General features: G+C 56.4%; 1 protein-coding gene across 17 annotated transcripts in view; it reads left to right on the top strand.

Annotated features, from left to right (window-relative positions):
* LOC118676438 (RAP1 GTPase activating protein) overlaps window positions 1-19,277 on the top strand; it is a 64,892-nt gene that overhangs the window by 23,853 nt on the left and 21,762 nt on the right. For 13 of the 17 annotated variants that reach the window (XR_004974109.1, XM_036350372.1, XM_036350370.1 and 10 more), the window contains 2 exons: window positions 12,072-12,165; window positions 18,672-18,707. Coding sequence is in view for 16 of the 17 variants with exons in the window: in XM_036350368.1 (XP_036206261.1) it covers window positions 12,072-12,165; window positions 18,672-18,707 (130 nt within the window). In the remaining variant the exon portion in view is untranslated. Of the gene's footprint in view, window positions 1-12,071; window positions 12,166-16,206; window positions 16,440-17,159; window positions 17,184-18,671; window positions 18,708-19,277 lie in introns of those variants that run through there. The other 4 variants (XM_036350363.1, XM_036350367.1, XM_036350366.1 and 1 more) reach the window with 4 other exon arrangements.

Here is a 19,277-nt window from a genome sequence, read left to right as displayed (position 1 = left end):
GTCATTGGATGTCGTCTATGTGCTGGGCTCTGTAAAGGGGAGGGAACTGCTCCGTGTGTGGACTCTGCCCTCTGGAAGCTCACCACCTTCCTGGAGGTGAGACCTGCTTACCTGTGAGCATGCTTTCTGTCCTTGGGCACTGACCTTGACACTGGCCTGGAGAACCGGCCCTGCAGCCAGACAGGCTGGTGCTGCGTCCTGGCTGGGTGACCTTGGGCGGCACCTGGCTGAGTGGTGGTAGTGGTTTCTTTCTTTGCACAGTGGAGGTATTAGTCCCTGCCTCAGGGTGAGTGAGAGGAGTGAGGAGGGACTGGCCTAGCACAGCTGTGTGGTGGGGAGCCCAGGGCCGAGTGTAACAGGCAGGGAGTACAGTGTGTGCAGAAGCCTGGAGGTGGGGCAGACACGCGGGGCCGAGTGGGCCACGTGAGGCAGCTGAGTCTCCATCCTGCGTGCAGTGGGAAGCCACTGGGGGCTTTTCGGCAGGTAGATGACGCGATAGGTAACACGTGCTCGTACAAACCCACGCATGCCCCAGACAGAGCACTTTCTCTCCCACCCACATGTTATGTTGCTGCCAGGCCTTCCATGCACATCCTCACCCACAGAGTCACACGCCCTCTCTCTCCACCAGGCAGGGCTGTGGGAAACTTGGTGATGGCTGCCAGCAAAAGTGTCAGACATTTACCCCACCTGCCTGCTGGTTCTGTGGGGCAGGGTCCTCCGCTCCCTCCAGGAGCAACCTGTGTTCACTCTACATTTGCACAGGCGTGCACGTGCCCCAGGCGCACGTGTGCAGGATCATAACACTCCCCTGCACATGGCAGGTGGCTCCTAGCTCAGGGAATCTCACTGAATTCTCCCAGCAGCCCTGCAGAGACAGTGATCAACCCCATTTCACAGCTGGGGGACTGGAGTTGCGGAGGCTCGGAGAGGTGAAGTGACTTGCCTCACTCCTCAGCTGGAGCCGGGATTTGAACTCAGTCCATCTGGCTTCTGAATGTGTCCCCTGGCCCATCCAGCCATGGTCGTCCTCTTTCCAGGCTCTTGCTGAGAAGGTGGCAAGTGACCTTCAGTGCCAGATTGTTCCAGAAACAGGTTGATCAACATGGAAAGTTATTTAGAGTCCCAGCTCATGCCCACCTGCCGAGTGACCCTGTGGCCTTGGGGGGAGTGCCAGGGGTGGGGCTGGGTACCTGCCAGCCCGCCAGCCCTGGGGCAGCTCAGGGCATGGGGCTGAAGCCTGGAATGGGGCCTGCATTTGCATTTGCAAATGAGACAGACAACCCTGGCCCTGCACGTGCTAGCCTCAGCTGGCCCGGCTCCCAGGATGTGACAGCTGAGGTCCCAGGGCACAGCCCTGTGCCCAGTACCCAGGCTGCTTCTCTCCTGCCTTCTCTCTTCCCTGACCCTCAGAGCAGGTTGCCTAATCCCTAATGTAGGGAAAGAGTGTGAGCTGTAGGGTCGGCCAGACTGGGGTTACAGCCCAGCTCTGTCGCTCCTGGCTGGGGGACCTTGGCCGTGTGGTCCCGCGTGTCAGAGTCTCCTCCTTGGAATACAGAGTGAAGAATATCTCCTCAGGATGATTGAGAAAGATAAAGGAGTCAGGTACTCAGAGAGCTAACTCATAGTAAATGTTCACTTTTAAGAAATATTTTTTTCTGGTCAAAAATAATAACTGCTCATTGTAAAAATTCAAACAATGCAGACAAATACATTCTGTAGAAAGCAGAAGTTCTTTGTGGTCCTGCTTCCCAGGCATAAGCCATGTGAGCTTTTACATGTAATTTTAAGTTTTTACAAGTAAGATGCTTGCTGTGCAACTTGCTGTTTTCACTTACTAGTCGCCATTATGCCTCAAGCCCCCTTTTCTGCCAGGACTAGAGACCTTCTTTGTCATCACTGAGTCTCATGGTATTTCATGGTTTGCATGCACCTTGATATATTTATTTAACCAGCCTCCTTTGAACGAACGTTGGGGGTGGCTTCCAGATTTTAACTGTTGCGTACCCTGCTGCAATGCATGTTCTTCGTTCATACATTTTTGTGCATTTGTGTAAATCTTTCTGGAGGATAAATGTCTAGGAGTGGAGTTCCTGGGCCAGTGCACGTATTCATCTTTGACAGGGATGGCCAAACAGCCCTGCAGAGGAGTAGTAGCAATCTGTGTGCCCCGGGCAACCGGGAAAGTCCATGTCCTCAAAATAACGGGAATTACCCACTGCCTCCGACCCCAATCACAGGGACCTAGAGTCACTGAGAGGCATAGAACCACGTGGGAGGCTCCCGGGAAGTCACCTGGTCACGCCCAGGCTTCATTTCCTCCTCCTGTTCCTACACGTCCGTCTCTCACCCACTACACCCCTGAGAGGCTCTGCCTGCCTTTGCGCGACAGGGAGCGCCGTGTCTTACGCGGCTGGTGTCTCACTCTTGAGCAGCTCTGTCACATTGGCCCTTGTGTTGAACTCTCGTTTGCCTTCTCACCACTCTCTCCTGGAATCCTGCCTTGCTTCTTGGCAACATGCAGAGAAGGAAAGAAGAGAGAAAGGAAGAGAGAAGGGAAGGCCAGGAAATGCTGGCCTGATTTAGTCCTCATGGCAACCCTTGGAGGCAGGCACTGCTATCCCATTTTATAGATGAGGAAACAGACTCAGAGAGGTTAAGTAACTTGCCCAAGGTTACACAGCTGTCAGGTGGCCAAGCTAGGAAACAAGCTTAGGCAGTCTGGCTCCAGAGCCCACACCTCTGATGTTATACCTCTCCAGACAGGAGCCTATAGTTTATTGAACACCTAATGTATACAGTTATGTGCCACTTAACAACAGGGATACATTCTGAGAAATGCATCGTTAAGGGGATTTCATCGTTACGCAAACATAGAGTGCACGTTCACAAACCTCAGTGGGATAGTCTACTGCACGCCTAGGCTACAAACCTGAACAGCATGTTACTGTACAGAATACTGTAGGCAACGGTAACAAAATGGTAAGTATTTGTGTATCTAAATATATCTAAACATAGAAAAAGTACAGGAAGAATACAGTATCTATACTAATAAAAGGATAATATGTTAATTAGACCAGGAGACCTTCCGGACAAAGCAATGGTGGTGGGGCTGAGGCAGAGGCGGTTAGGGGCTATCAGGCCAGGAGGGGAGGGCAGTTGGGGGTGATCAGGCCGGTGGGGGGGGAGTTGGGGGTGAGAAGGATGGCAGGGGTGCAGTTGGGGGCAAGCAGGCCAGCAGGCAGAGTGTTTAGGGGTGATCAGGCAGGCAGGCAGGCAGGTGAGTGGTTAGGAACCAGTGGTCCCGGGTTGCGAGAGGGATGTCCAACTTCCGGTTTAGGCCTGATCCCACAGGGGTCCCAGATTGGAGAGGGTGCAGGCTGGGCCGAGGGGTCCCAGATTGGAGAGGGTACAGGCTGGGCTGAGGGTTCGCAGATTGGAGAGGGTGCAGGCCGGGCTGAGGGACAACCTCCCTCCGCCCCCCTCCCCAACCCTGTGCACGAATTTCATGCACCAGGCCACTAGTAAAGATAAACAATGACACCAATGTAGGGCACTCACCACGCATGGAGCTTGCAGGACTGGGAGTTGCTCTGGGTGAGCCAGTGAGTGAGTGGGTGAGTGTGAGACCTAGGGCATTGCTGGACCCTACTGCAGACTTTATAAACACTGTACATTTCGGCTGCACTAAACCTTCAAAACAACACGAGATTAAATCAAGCTCAGGAGAAAACGATGCAATCAGGAGACTTGGTACACATGAGGTGTGTGCGGCTGTCGCTGGCATAACACAGCATACTGTTTTACAGCTTCCCTTTATGTAAGTAGAAAGAGTGCACTCTAAAATGATGATAAAAAGCAGAGTACAGTAAGTACACAGCCGTTTAGCAGCGCTATCAGGTGCTATGGACTGTGCATAATTGCACGTGCTGTGCTTTTATATGACTGGCAGGGCCGTAGGCTTGTTTACACCAGCAGCACCACAAATATGTGAGTAATGTGTTGTACAGCAACATTAAGACGGCTACAGCGTCACTAGGGCATAGGAATTTTTCAGCTCCATTATAATATCACGGGGCCTCCATCTTGCAGTCCATCATTGACCGAAACATCATTAGGCAGCACGTCTGCGCTCAGCCCTAGGCTAGCCAGACTGCACGTCTAATATCTAATTTACTCTACACAACAACCCTGCAAAGTGGGTGTTACTATCCCATTTTGCAGATGAGGAGGCTGAGGCTCAGAGAAGAGAAGCAGCTTGGAAAGGGGTCTGAGGCACCCTCCACAGCCCTCCAGGGTTCCAGTTTCAGCCAGTCTTTGGCAGACTCCGCTCCCAGTTTCTCACCCTCCTGCAGACTGTTTGAGCCAGATCTCAGCGTCATCTCGTTCAAGTCCCAGTTACCAGTGGAAACTGTTTGAAGAGGTTATGGTGACTTCATCTGGAACACACGCAATTTAGAGACAGAGCCGGGGCTTTTCCCGCCGCCTTGGGTTAGGAAATGGTGACCTTGTCCCTCTCCAAGGGAGTGTCACCTTGGCCCAGCAGGAACTTCTGTCACCAGCCTGGCCTGGGGCCCGGGAGGCAATCCCACTGGCCAGGGAGGGAGAGGGATGGATTAAACAAGGCCTCAGCATGGGAGGGTTCAGTGTCTGAGCAGGGAGGCCCAAGCAGTGCCAGAAACAGCGAGAGAACCATCTGGGCCTGTGCCACTGGGGCTTTGCTTTGAGGTGGGGGAGGCCTGGCTCACCCAGCTTGGATGCCAACACCCAGCCCCATTGTCCAGCCGAGAGCAGGCAGCAGGACATGTGTCCTAAATGCGTGACTGAGCGTAGGAATGAAGGGCAAATGGGGGAGTGGGTGGATGATGGAGCGAGCGAGTGAAGGAATGCATGGAGTTCAGAGGAGGGAGACCGCTGGCTGCGAGGCTGGAGGCTGTGAGGCCGGTCGGGGGAAGGACAATAGGTTAGTGAGGGAGGTGGGGCACAGCATCAGGCCCCAGCCAATGAGTGCTGGGATGGTCCTTTTGCCTGGGCACTAAGGGTGGGCAGCGTGTTCCAGGCCCATCACTGGGGGTTGTCCTGCGTTGATGGGGCAAGGGGTAGAGCCGCTGGGTTTGAGCTTCGGGCGTGGTACCTTGGGCAGGTCACCCGGCTTCAGTTTTCTTCCGTGTGGAATGGAGATAACGTTACCTGACTTGGGTTCCTTGTGAGGCTGTTGACAGGGTCTAGAGTGAAGGCAGTTTGTAAACGGTGAAGTGCCAGGCTGGACAAACATGTTATTACCTGAGCAGAGGCCCCACGGCTAGGTCATCTCAGTGTCACTCCTCCCCCCTGGCCCCTGTGCAGGGAGGAGCCCATCTCTGGGAGGCAGGGAGGGCGAGGCTTGTGCCACAGCAGGGCTCAGGCCACCTGGGCAGGGAACAGGTGGATGGGAGGCCTGGTCCCCAGGTGCTGTGTCTCCGGGTGGGGGCCGGTCCCATGACCTCCTCTCAGGGCTGCCAACCTGTTGTTTGCTCAGGAGGCTGCTGCCTGGCCCAGCTCCGGGATCCGGGTGTCTCGGCGCACAGCCAGCTCGGGGTGAGGGTGGGGGCCCCACGTGCCACCTTCCAGCTCACCCCTCTGCCCAGCCTGGAGCCTGAGGCCCTCTCCTCCACCCTCCGGGGGATGCTGCCAGCTGTACCCCTCAATGGCTGTGTGACTGTGAGCCCATCTTGCAACCTCCCTGAGCCTCCACCTCCTTATCTCTGAAGCAGGGTGAAGATAGCAGCGCCCTCAGTCAGGGTTGTTGTTGTAAGGATTACATGATATCAAGTTCTTGGCTCCCCCCGTCCCCAAGCTCCCCCTTCAGTCCTGGCAGAGGTCAAAGGTGCCTGGAAAAAGAGAGTCGGGGGGGGGGGGGGCCCTGTGGCCCATCCCCAACCGCTCCCCATGGGCCCCGGGGTCAGGCTTTCTGGCCTAACTTCAAAAACTGACTCACCAGGCTGCCCCTGGCCACCTTCCCTGGCACCTTGGCAGGGCTGGGGGCAAGCAGGGGGGCAGTGCCAGATGGTTAAGCTCTGGAGACAATGGGCCTCTGTGGCCCCTGGGCAAGGGGCAGTTCCAGGGCAGTGTCTGGTCTCTGGTTTCAGGAGATTAGCGTTCTCTCAGACCTGATACCATGACTGGGAGACAGGGAGCTCCCAGGCCCCATCCAAAGGGGCTTCGCTCAGGGTCCACAGGAGTAGCCCTCTGCACCCTCTTCTCACTTGGAGGTCTCTGCCCCTCCCCCTGCGTGAATCACCATAGAACCAGCTGGTCTCGTGTACCTCTAGTGACAAGTCCTGGGCTGGACTGGGCCCCTCAGGCCCCTGTCCTGGGCCAGTCCCCCCACATCCTTCTCATCCCCATGCTCACTGGCTGGCTGAGCCCCTCTTCTGCCCCCGACCACCCAAGTCCGGTTCCCCAACATGCGTGTGTGCTGTCCAGCACCTCCGGCTCCCCTGCTCCCCATCACAGGCTTCCTGTCTTAGGGGTCCTATGTCACCTGCTCTGGCCACCAGTTTCACCTGTTTAAGTTGAATTTTCAAGCACGAATAGGTCACCAAGCAGCAAAGAAGGAAAGGGAGCCCCGGCGAGGGAACAGCCGGTGCAGGGCCCCGCCATGCGAAACACCCGCCTTGGGTGAAAACTGCCTGCAGCCCAGCCAGCCAGGCTAGAGCAAGGCGACTAGGGCGGGACAGAAAGGGGCCGGTGTGTGTGCACATGAGGCTGGGAGAGTCAGCAGCGGCCAGACCCACCTGGGACCTCCATCCAGAGCAGCGAATTGTGGGTGGGCAAAGGGCCAAGTCCTACCCCCAGGACAGTCCAGTCCCCGCTCTGGTGCCCTGAGGCGGCGGGGGGGGGGGGATCTCCAGGAGAGTGGCTCATAATAATAATAACAGCACACACTCCCACGGCGCTCACTCCCCTCCATGGCTCACAGCAACCTATGGGTGGGCACCTCATCTCTCATTTTGCAGGTGAGAGAAAAAGACAGGACCTTCCTTCCAACTGTCCAGCTGGTCAGCAGGTGGGAAGCAACCCAGGGAGGCCTCTGGTCACCTGTCCTCGGTCTCCCATCTCTCCCCCCGCCCCACGCCTGGGTCTGACCTGCGTTTTGCGGAGTGTGGGATGCCCCCACCCCAGTGTGGCATGTGAAGCCCTGGACTGATGGAAGGCCTGGGTTCTAGTCCCCAATCTGCCCCCACCTTGCTGGGTGGCCTCGAAGCGGTGTTTTAATCTCTCCAAGCCTCAGTTTACCTTCTGGGAATTGGGGATTCTAGCGACTGCTGTATCTCCGGATCCAGCTCTGGTGAGTCTCCCAGGGGTGAGCAGATAAAGAGGGCTTTTGAAAAGTACAAAGAGCTGTACTCACGACGGTGAGATTATTATTGTTACCTTGATGTGGAGATAAGGGAGGGGGAGGAGGTGCAGTGACAGTTGCCAAGAAACCCTGGAGCTGTCAGCAGCGGCTTCCGGCCTGGCCCATCCCACTCAGGAGCTGGTCCCCTCCCCCCACTCCCCTGCTGCACCCTTTCCCTGGGAGAGAGGGGTGCTCCAGGAGGGAAGGGAGCTGGGGCCAGCTGGCTGGTGGCCATGTGTCTGCGGGGCCTGAAGGTGACCCAGGAATGTGCCTGCCCCGAACTCCAGGTCGGCTCCAAGCTTTCTCTGTGACCTTGAGCAAGTCACCTCCTCTCTGGCTACCACCTTGTCTGTGTCCAGGTGTCCTGTACCTGTAGGCAGGTGTCCAGGCCAAACAGGGCAGGATTCCTGCTGGGCTTAGGGAAGATGCCTGGCGGTGGCTGCAGGGCCAGGACCTGCGATGGGAGGCTGCTGGGGGCCACGCTGGGCAGCAGAACTGAGGCCTGGGTTGAGAGCAGCTGTGGTGTGTGTAGTAAAAGAACCCTGGGCTGGAGTCAGACCTTGGTACTGCCCTTTCCTTGGTCCGACCCGGGGCTTGTCACTGAGCCTCTCTGAACATCAGTTTTCTTATTTGGAAAAAGGTTGATAATAATCCAACCTTACAAAGCTGCTGTGGTGATCAAATGAGACAACGCCTGTGTCAACTAGAGTGCTGTGCAGATACACGCCTATGGCCATGGCAGGGAAGGCATGCTCCAGGCACCTTCCAGATGCTACATGTGCAGGAAGAATGCAAAGCATTTTAAGCTGGGCCAAGCCATCGCGTCAGGAGGGTTGTCAGAGAAGCGGGGAGGGGCAGAGGCCTGAGGACCTTCTGTGAATGGATGGTGGAGACCAGAAGGAGTCAAGGGGGGGATAAGAGAGAAAAAGGTTCTAGTGCATGAGGAGGGAGGAAATTGACCAAATTGGGGGAGGTCTGCAGAGGCCAGAGGCAGAGGGGAGGGAGGGATGGGCCAGAAAGGTGGGGGAGAGAAGGTGAGAGGTAGGAAGGCTGAGAGGAGGAGGAGGCATCAGAGGAGGCTAGAGGGGTGGGGAGGGAGGCGAGAGGCTAAGTTTATTCATTCCTTCAAAAGTATTGAGAGATTGCTATTTACTAAGAGACAGCATAGCGTAGCATTAGGGCACAGCACCTAGACCTGATGGTCAGGGGTCCAAATCCTCCGTATTTCACTCACATCTACCATCAGCACGACCTTGGACAAATGGCTTAACCTCTCTGTGTCTTAGTGCCCGCCTCTGAATGGTGAGGATTGGATGAGTTAATACAAGGGAAGCAGCGTTGGCTGCTGTTGCTACGATGATTATTGCCTCTCCAGGTGCCATGCTGGGCCCACAGGGCCGGCCTCCCGTTCTGTGAAGTTCAGGTCTTGGGCTCTGCACTGACAAATCTGGGTTCAAATGCCTGCTCTGCCTCAGGGACAGTGTGACCTTGGGCAAGTCAGCATCCCCTTTACCAGCCTCCGTTTCCTCACGTGTAAAGCCAGCCGTTTCTGAGTGCCTGTCTCCCGGGGAAGCTCTGAGGATTGAATAAGGTCATGCAAGGCACAGGGCAGCTGTGGCTTTTGTTCATATTGCCCTTCTAGCCCTCAGCTGGGCTGGTGGGGATAGGCAGGGCCCAGGGCCTCTGACTTCCTGCTGTCCTCATCCTGGATTCCTTTCCCTCCCCTGCCCTTTAGGACCTAAGCATGACCTTTTAGGTGGAATTACCTGGGGGAGGGGGAGGAAAAGGAGGAGGGCTGGGCATTGCTTGTGAGGAGCAGGACTCTGGCCAGCCAAGACCTGGAGAGCCGAGGGCCTCGAGGCTGGGCCCTGGATGGAAGCCAGAGCCCCCTGGTCTTTGGAGAGTTCCCTAGTCCTGTGCCCACGTGAACAGTCCTGACTGAGATGGGCACCCGGGCATGGGGAGACTGAAGCTGAGAGCGTTCTGGAAGGGGCCCATGTTAGGGAGCTGCTGCCAGGCTGACCTACAGTGGCATGGCGGGGGACAGACAGGAGGACACTACCCAAGTAGCTCCATCAGGGCCAACAACCTCCACTCAGCAGCCAGGGCCACGCCAAGACGGTGGTCCCAGCACCAAGGGGCCAGCCTCACCCGGGCTTCAACCCAGGACTTCCTGGCCCCTGCACACCCTCTCCTCTCCGTCCCACTGGCCCTGCTCTGTCAAGGGCATGAGCTTTAAATTCTGGCTCTGTCACCCACTGGCTAGGGGAAGTGGCTTCACCTCTCTGAACCTCATTTTCTCCCATCTGTAAAAATGGGGATGAATAATGCCAATCTTGTAGCACTGTAATGAGGGTATAATGTGCTTGACAGTTACAGCGCACAGTAGGTCTCAACGAAGAGTCCCCACGGCAGCCACAGTGGGACTTGCCTGGACCATTTCTATAGGCCTCTCTCTAGCCCAGTGGTTCTCAACCTTCCTAATGCCGCGGCCCTTTCATACAGTTCCTCAGGTTGTGGTGACCCCCAACCATAACATTATTTTCGTTGCTACTTCATCACTGTAATTTTGCGACTGTTATGAATCGTCATGTAAATATCTGATAGGCAGGATGAATTTTCATTGTTACAAATTGAACATAATTAAAACATAGTGATTAATCACAAAAACAATATGTAATTATATACGTGTTTTCCGATGGTCTTAGGTGACCCCTGTGAAAGGGTCGTTTGACCCCCAAAGGGGTCGCGACCCACAGGTTGAGAACCACTGCTCTAGCCCCTCATCTCCAGTCTCTCCCCATGTCTGCACGTCTTGCAATTTATAGGAGCCTGTGTTTGGGCTGTTCCCCTGTCCACAAACCTTCAATACCTCCCTATTGCCCACCCTCATTGAGCCATTCAACTACTCAGCAAATACTTAATGAGATCCTAACTCGGGGAGCCAGAGTTTACCATGAATGAATTTGTTGAGTGGATAGTAGCTGCCCAGGCTCTATGATGATTTTTTTTTTGGAAACTGAGGCTGAGAGGAGTGTGGCACTTAGGGTCACACAGCAGGTGAGTGCCTGGGAATACCTCCCCACAATGGTACCACAGGCTGGAAATGCCACTGTTGCCATATCCATCCTTCTGGGTCAAGACCTTTCTTTTAAGACGCACCCCCAGGAGGTGGACAGGCAGCTGCAGCACGCACCCCGATGGGGGATCAAACCCACAACCTGGGTATGTGCCCTGACCAGGAATGGAACCCACCACTTTTTGGTGTATGGGTTGATGCTCCAACCAACTGAGCAACACTGGCTAGGGCACAACTCTTCTTCATTTTCTTCATCATCACCATCACCATCAGTTTCCTCACCTGTAAACTGGGTATAACGACAGTACCCACTTCACAGGGCTATTGTGAGGATTAAATGGAAAAGTGCCGATAAAGCTTTTCATACGCAATACCTGGAACAGAGTAAAAGCCTGTAAATGAGGCTATTGTTGTTATCATGACAATCAAATGTTCACCCAGTACCTGATTCGTGCCAGACTTTGTGCTGGGTGCCAAGCGGCCAGTAATCAACCAGACACAGACCCTGCCCTCAAGGAGCCAGAGTCCAGATTAGAGAGAGAGAATTAAACTTATGCAGAGTGTCAAATACCGTTCCTCCAGGCTGCTTCTCCTGCTAGACTAGGTGTGCTGAGGGGAGTCAGCAGGGGGGCCCAGAGTCCCTCAGGGTCTCTTCCTGGGCCAGGTTCCTGCAGGCTCACCCCCTCTCGGGGTGTGGCGGTCCCAGCTTCACCTGACTCAAGCAGCTGTGTGCTGCTGAGGGTCACCTGGCGGCTGAATGACACATCCTCTTGGTGGATGGGCGTGGATACAGCCACGTCAGGGTGGCCCTAGGCAGCCAGCGGAAGCCAGGCTGCTCCCCCAGCCCTGGGCTGCCTGGGTCCCAGGAAGCACTGGCCCTGGAGGCGGCCTCCTCAGCAGGCTTTCTAGGATGACGGCTCTGACTTCACCCTCGCCAGACCCGTTTCCTTTCCCCGGGGAAGGGCGTGGTGTGGGCACAGAGTTCGGGCTTGCCATCGGTTAGGCCTCAGATGCTGGCTCTGCTGCTGACCAGCTGTGTGACCTCCACATGCCTCTGGGTCCTGGTGGGAATACCAGGGTGGTGAGCAGTCTGTGCCTTTGGGCCGGGGAGTGGGGCTTGGCACAGGCCTGGCACCCGATAGGCCCAATGAGAGTCGGGTAATGTTATTGTCAATAACAATAGCCCAGTGGCCTCTCAGTCCTAAGGCTGCTGTCTCCCTGAGGCTCAGGAAGGGGTCCGTAGAGGCTGGAGCATCCTGCTTAAACCAGAGGTCTGGACTCAGCCATCTACAGCAACCCTCACTGCCTCAGTCTACCCATCTTCAGAATGGGCTGTGGACATCCTCTTGGCTGGAGTATGTGTGAAGGAGGTCCAGTGGAGTATTTGGGGAGAGACCCTGTGCACATCTCTGGTCTCTGGCGAAGGAGAGCCTGTTTAGCAGCCGTGCTCAGCACGCTCATCCTCTTCCTCTGGGGCAGCCCAGGACCCACTCCTCCATGGAATCTGTGTCCCCTCACGTCCCCCAACTCGGAGGTTGACTCTTCCTCTGAAAGTTCACAAATCTCCCAACTGGAGGCTCTCCCTGACCTCAGACTCCTTTTCTCTTCCAGGAGGAGTGATGGGCAGAACCAGCGCTTCCCTCAGGCACTAGACCTGCCGAGAGTGGACTTAGTCTCCCCACACGCTGCCTCACTCTGCCCAAAGGTGAGTGCCCCCTCCCCGCTGCCCTGGTCTGGAGGCCCCCAGGGCCGAGCGAGGCCTAAAATGAGCACTGGGCAGAGGTAAAATGTTCAGACTACCACTCCTCACCCCTGGGGGCGCTTGGTACAGTCTAGGAGATTGAATGGGGGTGGTCTGTGGCACAGCTGGGGGTGGGGGAGAACAGCTGGGTATAAACTGGCCCAACTATTCTTTTTTAAAAATTGATTTTAGAGAGAGGAAGGGAGAGAGAAACATCTATCCTGCACGCGCCACGATGGGGGATCGAACCCACAACCTGGGTATGTGCCCTGACCAGGAATGGAACCCACCACTTTTTGGTGTATGGGTTGATGCTCCAACCAACTGAGCAACACTGGCTAGGGCACAACTCTTCTTCATTTTCTTCATCATCACCATCACCATCAGTTTCCTCACCTGTAAACTGGGTATAACGACAGTACGCACTTCACAGGGCTATTGTGAGGATTAAATGGAAAAGTGCCGATAGAGCGCTTCATACGCAATACCTGGAACAGAGTAAAAGCCCCGTAAATGGGGCTATTGTTGTGATCATGACAATCAAGTGTTCACCCAGTACCTGATTTGTGTCAAACTTTGTGCTGGGTGCCAAGCGGCCAGTAATCAACCAGACACAGACCCTGAGTCCAGATTAGAGAGAAAGAATTAAACTTTTGCAGAGTGTCAGATGTCAGTAATAAAGGCTAGCATTGCTTGAGATTTACTGTGGGCCACGTGGGTACTTAATGCTCTACATACAGAATTTCATTTCATCCTCAAATTGTACATTGTAAATTGTGCTAGCTCCTATTATTAGTCCCATTTTGCAGATGAGAAAATCAAGGCTCAGAGAGGTTAAGTTACTCATTCAAAGGCACACGGGTAGGATGTTACGGCGTCAGGGCTGTCACTCGGGCTATCTGACCAGAGGGCCTGGTCTTGTGGCCTCTCTGATGCAAAGGATCGTAGCCTGTACTGCAGTACACTTCACAGTTCTCAAGCATGGACACAAGCACCACGCCTCTTGGTCCTTTCACTAAACCTCGGTGGCAGGCATTATCCAGATGAGGATCCAGATGCTCAGAGAGGTGAAGTGGTTTTCCCAAGGTCACACAGCCAGGAAATGGCAGAGGCAGGATCTGCCAAGCCCCTCTCCAAAGCACTCTGGCCCGGAACAAGGGCCATGTTTCTCTCCTGGGCTGGGAGAGCAGATGGCCAAGGAATGGTGTCCTTGTGGGGGACCACCACCACCAAGGGGGTCCCAAGTGGGGGTCCTCTGGACAGTATCAGGGGGACCCTGTCCTATTTTCTGTGCTTGGGCAACAGCTCAAGACGGGCCATGTGGATCCTGGGGCTCGGCAGGAAGGGGGTGACCCCGTGGCAGCTGGGTTCGTGAGTGAGCATCTGGGAGGAGGCCTGTGTTCTCACCAATGCTGTGTGCCCTTGAACGATCCCTTCTCTTCCTGGGCCTCAGTCTTCCATCAGGAAAATGAGGGTTGGAACAGCCCATCCCCCGAGTCCTGCCCGCTCAGACAGCCCGAGGCTGGCCTTCTTGGATAAGTTCTGAGATGCCTCCCCTTGGGTTTCCTGGCTTCCACCCAGTCTGTCTAGAAACCTCCGTTTGTGCCAACACAGCCCAGATGGGAGGCTCGCGACAACCTACCCCTACCCCAGAATCAAGTGGATCACAGTCTGTGGGTCATCTTCCTTCAACAGGAGGAAACCAGTGTCCAGAGAGATTGAGTGATTCGTCTGGATCCCCAGCAAACCAGTAGTGGAGCTGAGGGAACCAGGCCGGTGACCCAGTGTCCACCCCCATCGCCCAGCACCCCTAACTCTGCACATATTTATAATGTTGATGGAGCCAGTTTGAGGGACAGGAGGTCTCCCTGTGCCAGTGGGCAAATCCCTGCCCCTCTCTGGGCCTCCGTTTCCTTATCTGTAAGATAGAGGTGACACTTTCTTCTCTATCCACCTTGCCAGCTTGCAATTGAGTGATAACCCTGAAAGTAACTTTGAAAAGTAGAAATCAGGAAGCCAAACTGTTTGTTACCAGCAAGATGTTCCCAGGGTAGGACAGAACACCCAGGAGGGACTCTCTTCATTGAGAAGCCACACTTGAGATTCCCAGGACCTTCCTACCTGCCCCCTTACAGGGGTTTCTTCACTCGGGGATTCCGAAATCTGCACAGACATATGCACACAGCCTACCCACATATATGCACGTGGACACAATCATGTGTCTGCACATGTGTGCTGAAACTTGCACATGTACACATGCAAGCATGTACAGATGCATATGTACAAATGCACATACCCAGGATGTCCAGGCACACACAGTCACATCCTGTCCCAGTCACACACACACACATACAGCTGCTGCACCCCTTCCCCCCCCCCCCCCACTCCACCTGGCACACAGGCATCTCCGGTGATACGAGCAGGTCTTGCCTTCTCCCAGTGTGGGAATGGATGTTTCTCTGGTTGCTTTTTGCTGGGTGCCCGGAAGCGCTCAGGCCTGGAAGTGCCTGCATAAATCAATATTTGCTGCTGTTAATTATTAAAAACAAAGCTACACTATGTCTGGAACACACATCTCTGGAGTTCCCACTGCCTCCCAGGCTCCAACCTGACCCAGGGCCAGGTCTGGGGGAAAGGAAGGCGTAGTGCCTTCCTTCCAGGGGCCGTGGTTCTGGAGATGGAGGGTGGTGGCAGCTGCCAGCAGCTCCTTCCGGATGAGGAGAGGTTGGGCACTGAGCTGGTGGGCAGCCCTGCCCCTGCAGGGTCCAGAGCAGCTGGTATTGACATGGCCACCGCTCAGGAAGGAATTGCTGCTTTCCCAGCATCTGTCTGGGAAGGGGCTGCTGAGGCCCTAGCCCTGCCCCCAATGTCCAGTGGCAGACACAATGCAGGGTCAGCTGGAAGGGCCTGCAGAGGCTTATTTTATAGATGGGGAAACTGAGGGTTATAGAGGTGGCAGATTCTCATTCAAGTTCACCCAGCAAGTTGTAGCAAGGCCAGAGATGGAACCCGTATGTCCTGCTGCATATGGTGGGGTGCCTTGGCAGCGTCCCCCCCCCCCCCCCCGCCTTCCCCCCCATTGTGGTTGTCTCCCTCAGGGTCAGGGGCAATTAGGACAGAGGTGGGGTTAGTTAGAGCCAGGTATGGCCTGGGGCCTGGGGAAGGGAGAGATCAGGCCAGCCACTGTCAGGCATTAGGGAACAGGAGGAGAGGAGGAGGGAGTGGAGAGCAACTCCAGGCCTTTCCTTGGATTCCTAGTTCTGCCTTTCCTAGCTGTGTGATATTTTATTTTATTTATTTATTTAATTTCTTTTATTTTGTTTTATTTTATTTTATTTTATTTTATTTATTTCAGAGAGGAAGGGAGAGGGAGAGAGAGAGAGATAGAAAAATCATTGATCAGCTGCCTCCTGTACGCCCCACCTTGGGGATCGAGCCCACAACCCGGGCATATGCTCTAATCAGAATCAAACTGTGACCTCCTGGTTCACAGGTCGACACTTAACCACTGAGCCACACCAGCCAGGCGCTAGCTTTGTGATCTTGAGCACGATATTCACCTCGTAGAATCAGTTTTCTTTTCTGTAAAATGGGAATGACACCCGCATCACACGGGTGGTGGGGAGAGAATGAGATTTGCCAAGGGTCCAGCATTCAGTAGGTACTCAAGGAAAGTCTCCAAGGTAACCCCCTTATTATCCTGCCTGGCTTCACAGCCGGTCCCAGGAACCCCGTCCCCGAGGCCCTGAGGCAGGGCACCCAAAGTCTGGGAAGATAGAGAAGGCGGGGTGCGGGAGCGCTGGGGAGAGCCTGGGGGTGCCCGAGGCCCCGTGCGCTGAAATCTTCCAACACTCCGGCAAGTGCGCGCAGGCGCAGTGTCCGGGCCGCGGGTCTGGCCGCTGGCGGGTGAGGGGAGGGCGGGGGCGGGGTTTCGGTGTCCCCGCCCCGGATCTCCGCAGCCCCGCCCCCGCCCCGCGCTGCCCGTACCTGGCGCCCCGCCCCCTCCGGGCCCGGCCGCCGGGCGAGCCCAGCGCAGGCAGCGCGCCGCCCGGAGCCGGAGCCGGACCCGGAGCGCGGAGCTTGGCGCTGCGGGGCCCGGGCCGGAGCCGCTGGGCCAACTGAAGCGCCGCCGGGGCGGGGGCTGAGGTCGGGCCGGGCTCAGGATGGCACAGCTGCGGTCCCCGGCGCCCCCCAGCCGTCCGCGGAGGGGCTCGTTGCCCGCGGGGGCCGGCTGGCAGGTGAGGATCGGGACGAGGTGGCCTGGCCGAGGGGCTCAGCCGGAGCCGCCGGGTCAGCCCGACTTCCGTGGAGCCGGCAGGCTGTGCCCCGGCCAGGGCGCGTGTGCGAGGCACCGCCATGGAGCGTGTGTTAGCAGCTCCTGGACTGACACCGTGCCACGGCGCACAGGGCACACCCCTGCCCGAGGGTCGGGCCTTGGGCTCTCGCTGCCACTGCCCACGGAACGAGCTCCAGTGGCTGTGTGTGTGTGTGTGTGTGTGTGTGTGTGTGTGTGTGCGCGTGCAGGCGCGCTAGCTTTGGGACCGTTCCGTCCACCCCCTGCCCCCGTTCAGGTGTATGTCAGTGTAACTTTGCGTGACGCTCTGGGCCACTTGGCTCACAGTCCTCCATGGGTCAGGGCATCTGTTGCTCCGTGAGGCTGTCACTGTGGGTGGCACTTGTTGCTGTGTGAACACTCTGGTGACAATACCGTGTGTCAGCGTGGATGTGACTCCCGCTGCTGCATTGTTCCTGGCCCTGTTAGGTCACCCTGAGGGGGGTGCTCTGGGGGACACCAGTGCACCCCATCACTGCTGGGCTGAAGTGGTGTGGGCATAGATGCCGACGCTGCTGCTGTGCAGGCTGCTGGGCTGACGGGCATGTTTGTCTACCTGCACTGCAGGTGTGTGTCTGGCCTCTGCTCTGCCTGTGGAATTGTATCGTCCAAGCTCAGAAGCCCTGGGTGTGGCCACAGGTGACCATGGGTCAGTGTCTCTGGTGGTGCATTTCACGGGGTGGGTTTTGTCCCTGTGGTCAAGCCTCAGAGTGTACACATGGGGTGTTTGTGTCTCATGATTTTTAACAGAGCTGTGTGTGTGTGTGTGTGTGTGTGTGTGTGTGTGTGTGAGAGAGAGAGAGAGAGAGAGAGAGAGAGAGAGAGAGAGAGAGAGAGAGAGAGAGAGGTGGGTGGTGTGTACTCAGCTAGGTGTGAGGATCATGCCTGTGACCCTCACCCCTGGTGATTAACCACTGTGTGCTTTTCCTTTTTCTCAAAACTCATTTACTGTTGTGGGATCAAGTCTTTCATGCCTGAGCCACAGGGTGTGTGACTCCGATGGGGAAAGTACGTGGGAGTGGGGCTCCGTAGCGAGTTTCCATGAACGTGCCTGCCTGTATGTGTGAGTGCCTGTTACTGTGTCTCCACACGCAGACCTGGTGTTTGTGTAGCTTCGGGTGCAGTTGCTGGTGTGCAGATCTGCACAGGGGTGGGTTTGCATTTGTGCGTGTGGCTCTTGCACATGGACCCGTGTGTGAGTGGGCGTGCTGTTGTGTAACTTAGGACACCAACATGGGTGTTTGCGGGTCAGTGTATAGCTTTGAGTCTCAGAGTTGGTGTGGTGAGACCCCGTGGGTTTGTGTTTGCTTTCTTTGGTGCAGTGAGACTGTTTCAATATTGGTGTGTAGGCTTGTGCGTGTGTGTTTGAGCAAGAGAGAGAGAGAAAGAGTATGTTTCCTGGTGCACAGCCCCATAGCACATGTGTGTGAGCTCGGGTGGTGCCCCCACTGGGCAGCAGGAGCTGGGAGGGGTTGGGGGAGAGGCGCCCTCCTGGAGACTCTGGGGGCTTCCCAGGCCCAGCCCCCTGCCCCACCAGCCATAAAGGATGCCGCCTTCCAGGAAGGCTCACAGGGAGTTGGCGCTGGAGAGGCTGACGCTGCCAAGGCAGCTGGCAGATGCCCGATTAACCCTGCGTGTGCCCTGGCTAGCCACAGCAGAGGCTGTCTGTGAGGGGTGAGGGGTGCTGTGGACTCACACACACGCATGTTGGGCCAATTGGACACCCCAGCGTCCTCTCCCCCAACAGCCCCCACCCCACACTGCTTAAGGGTGAGGGTGGAACCCCAGATCCTCCTGAGGGTCCCAGCTAAGCTCCTCTGGGGAGCTGGGACCTGGGGCTCTTCTCAGGGGTGCATGGGCCGATCCTGGCACTGCCAACCTCATAGTGACATGGGGAAGCTGTGTCTTTCCCCAGGGGTCACACCCCTCTGTCTGAGGTGCCAGCCTCCTCCTTTGGGGAAGGGGACGAAGTGGGGTGTGCTGCCCTGCGGAGGCCTGGGTTCTGGGTTGACAGGTCCAGGGTGGTTGGTCAGAGTTAGGGGGACCAGGACGGATGGGTGCAGACTCCTTGGGGGCTCAGCAGGATCAGCTAGACCACCCTGAGGCCTGACCTGCTCTCTCCCCATCTCTGTTGCAGAACACAGATCTGTTTGAGATGATTGAAAAGATGCAGGTGAGGCTGGATCCATTGCCCAGACGGGCTGGGAGCCACAGACGGGCTGGGCTGGGGGTGGCGGGCCCTGGCTACATCTCCTGCCCCACACCTCTCTGAAGACAGGCCATGCAGGGAGGAGACGGTGGCAGTGTATTGTCCAGAGCGCTCTGTCCAGAGTAGAGGATGGGGACTGGTAGGGCCCAACTCCCTATCTGACCCTGGGGGTCCAGGTTCCACTTGTGTGCCTCCCTACCTTCTACCCCCTCCTCTCACAGAGCTGGGGTCTCCACTTCAACCCCCCAAGAGGCATCACAGACTCTGCAGCCCCCCCCCCCCATCCTGTAAAATGGGAGGAGGGGCAGATGCCAGGGCTCAGGGCAGCCAGAGCTGTGCTGCAGGGAGGGGGAGGTGTCGATAAGCTAGGCAGCCCCGCCCCCTCTGCCTGACCCCTGCCCACCCTCCACTGCCCAGCCCTGGGCTTCCAAGCCCTTGTCTGTTTTTTGCAAGGGCATGTGCTGGGAGGTGGTCAGGGGGCTGGGATGAGTAGAAAAAACCGCAGAAGCTTTCCCTAGTGTCAGTTCACCCCCT

This window comes from Myotis myotis, unplaced genomic scaffold, assembly GCF_014108235.1.
Source record: "Myotis myotis isolate mMyoMyo1 unplaced genomic scaffold, mMyoMyo1.p scaffold_m19_p_2, whole genome shotgun sequence".
Lineage (NCBI taxonomy): Eukaryota > Metazoa > Chordata > Mammalia > Chiroptera > Vespertilionidae > Myotis > Myotis myotis.
The sequence above is the reverse complement of the archived record's forward strand: the minus strand, read 5'-3'. Positions and strand labels throughout refer to the sequence as shown.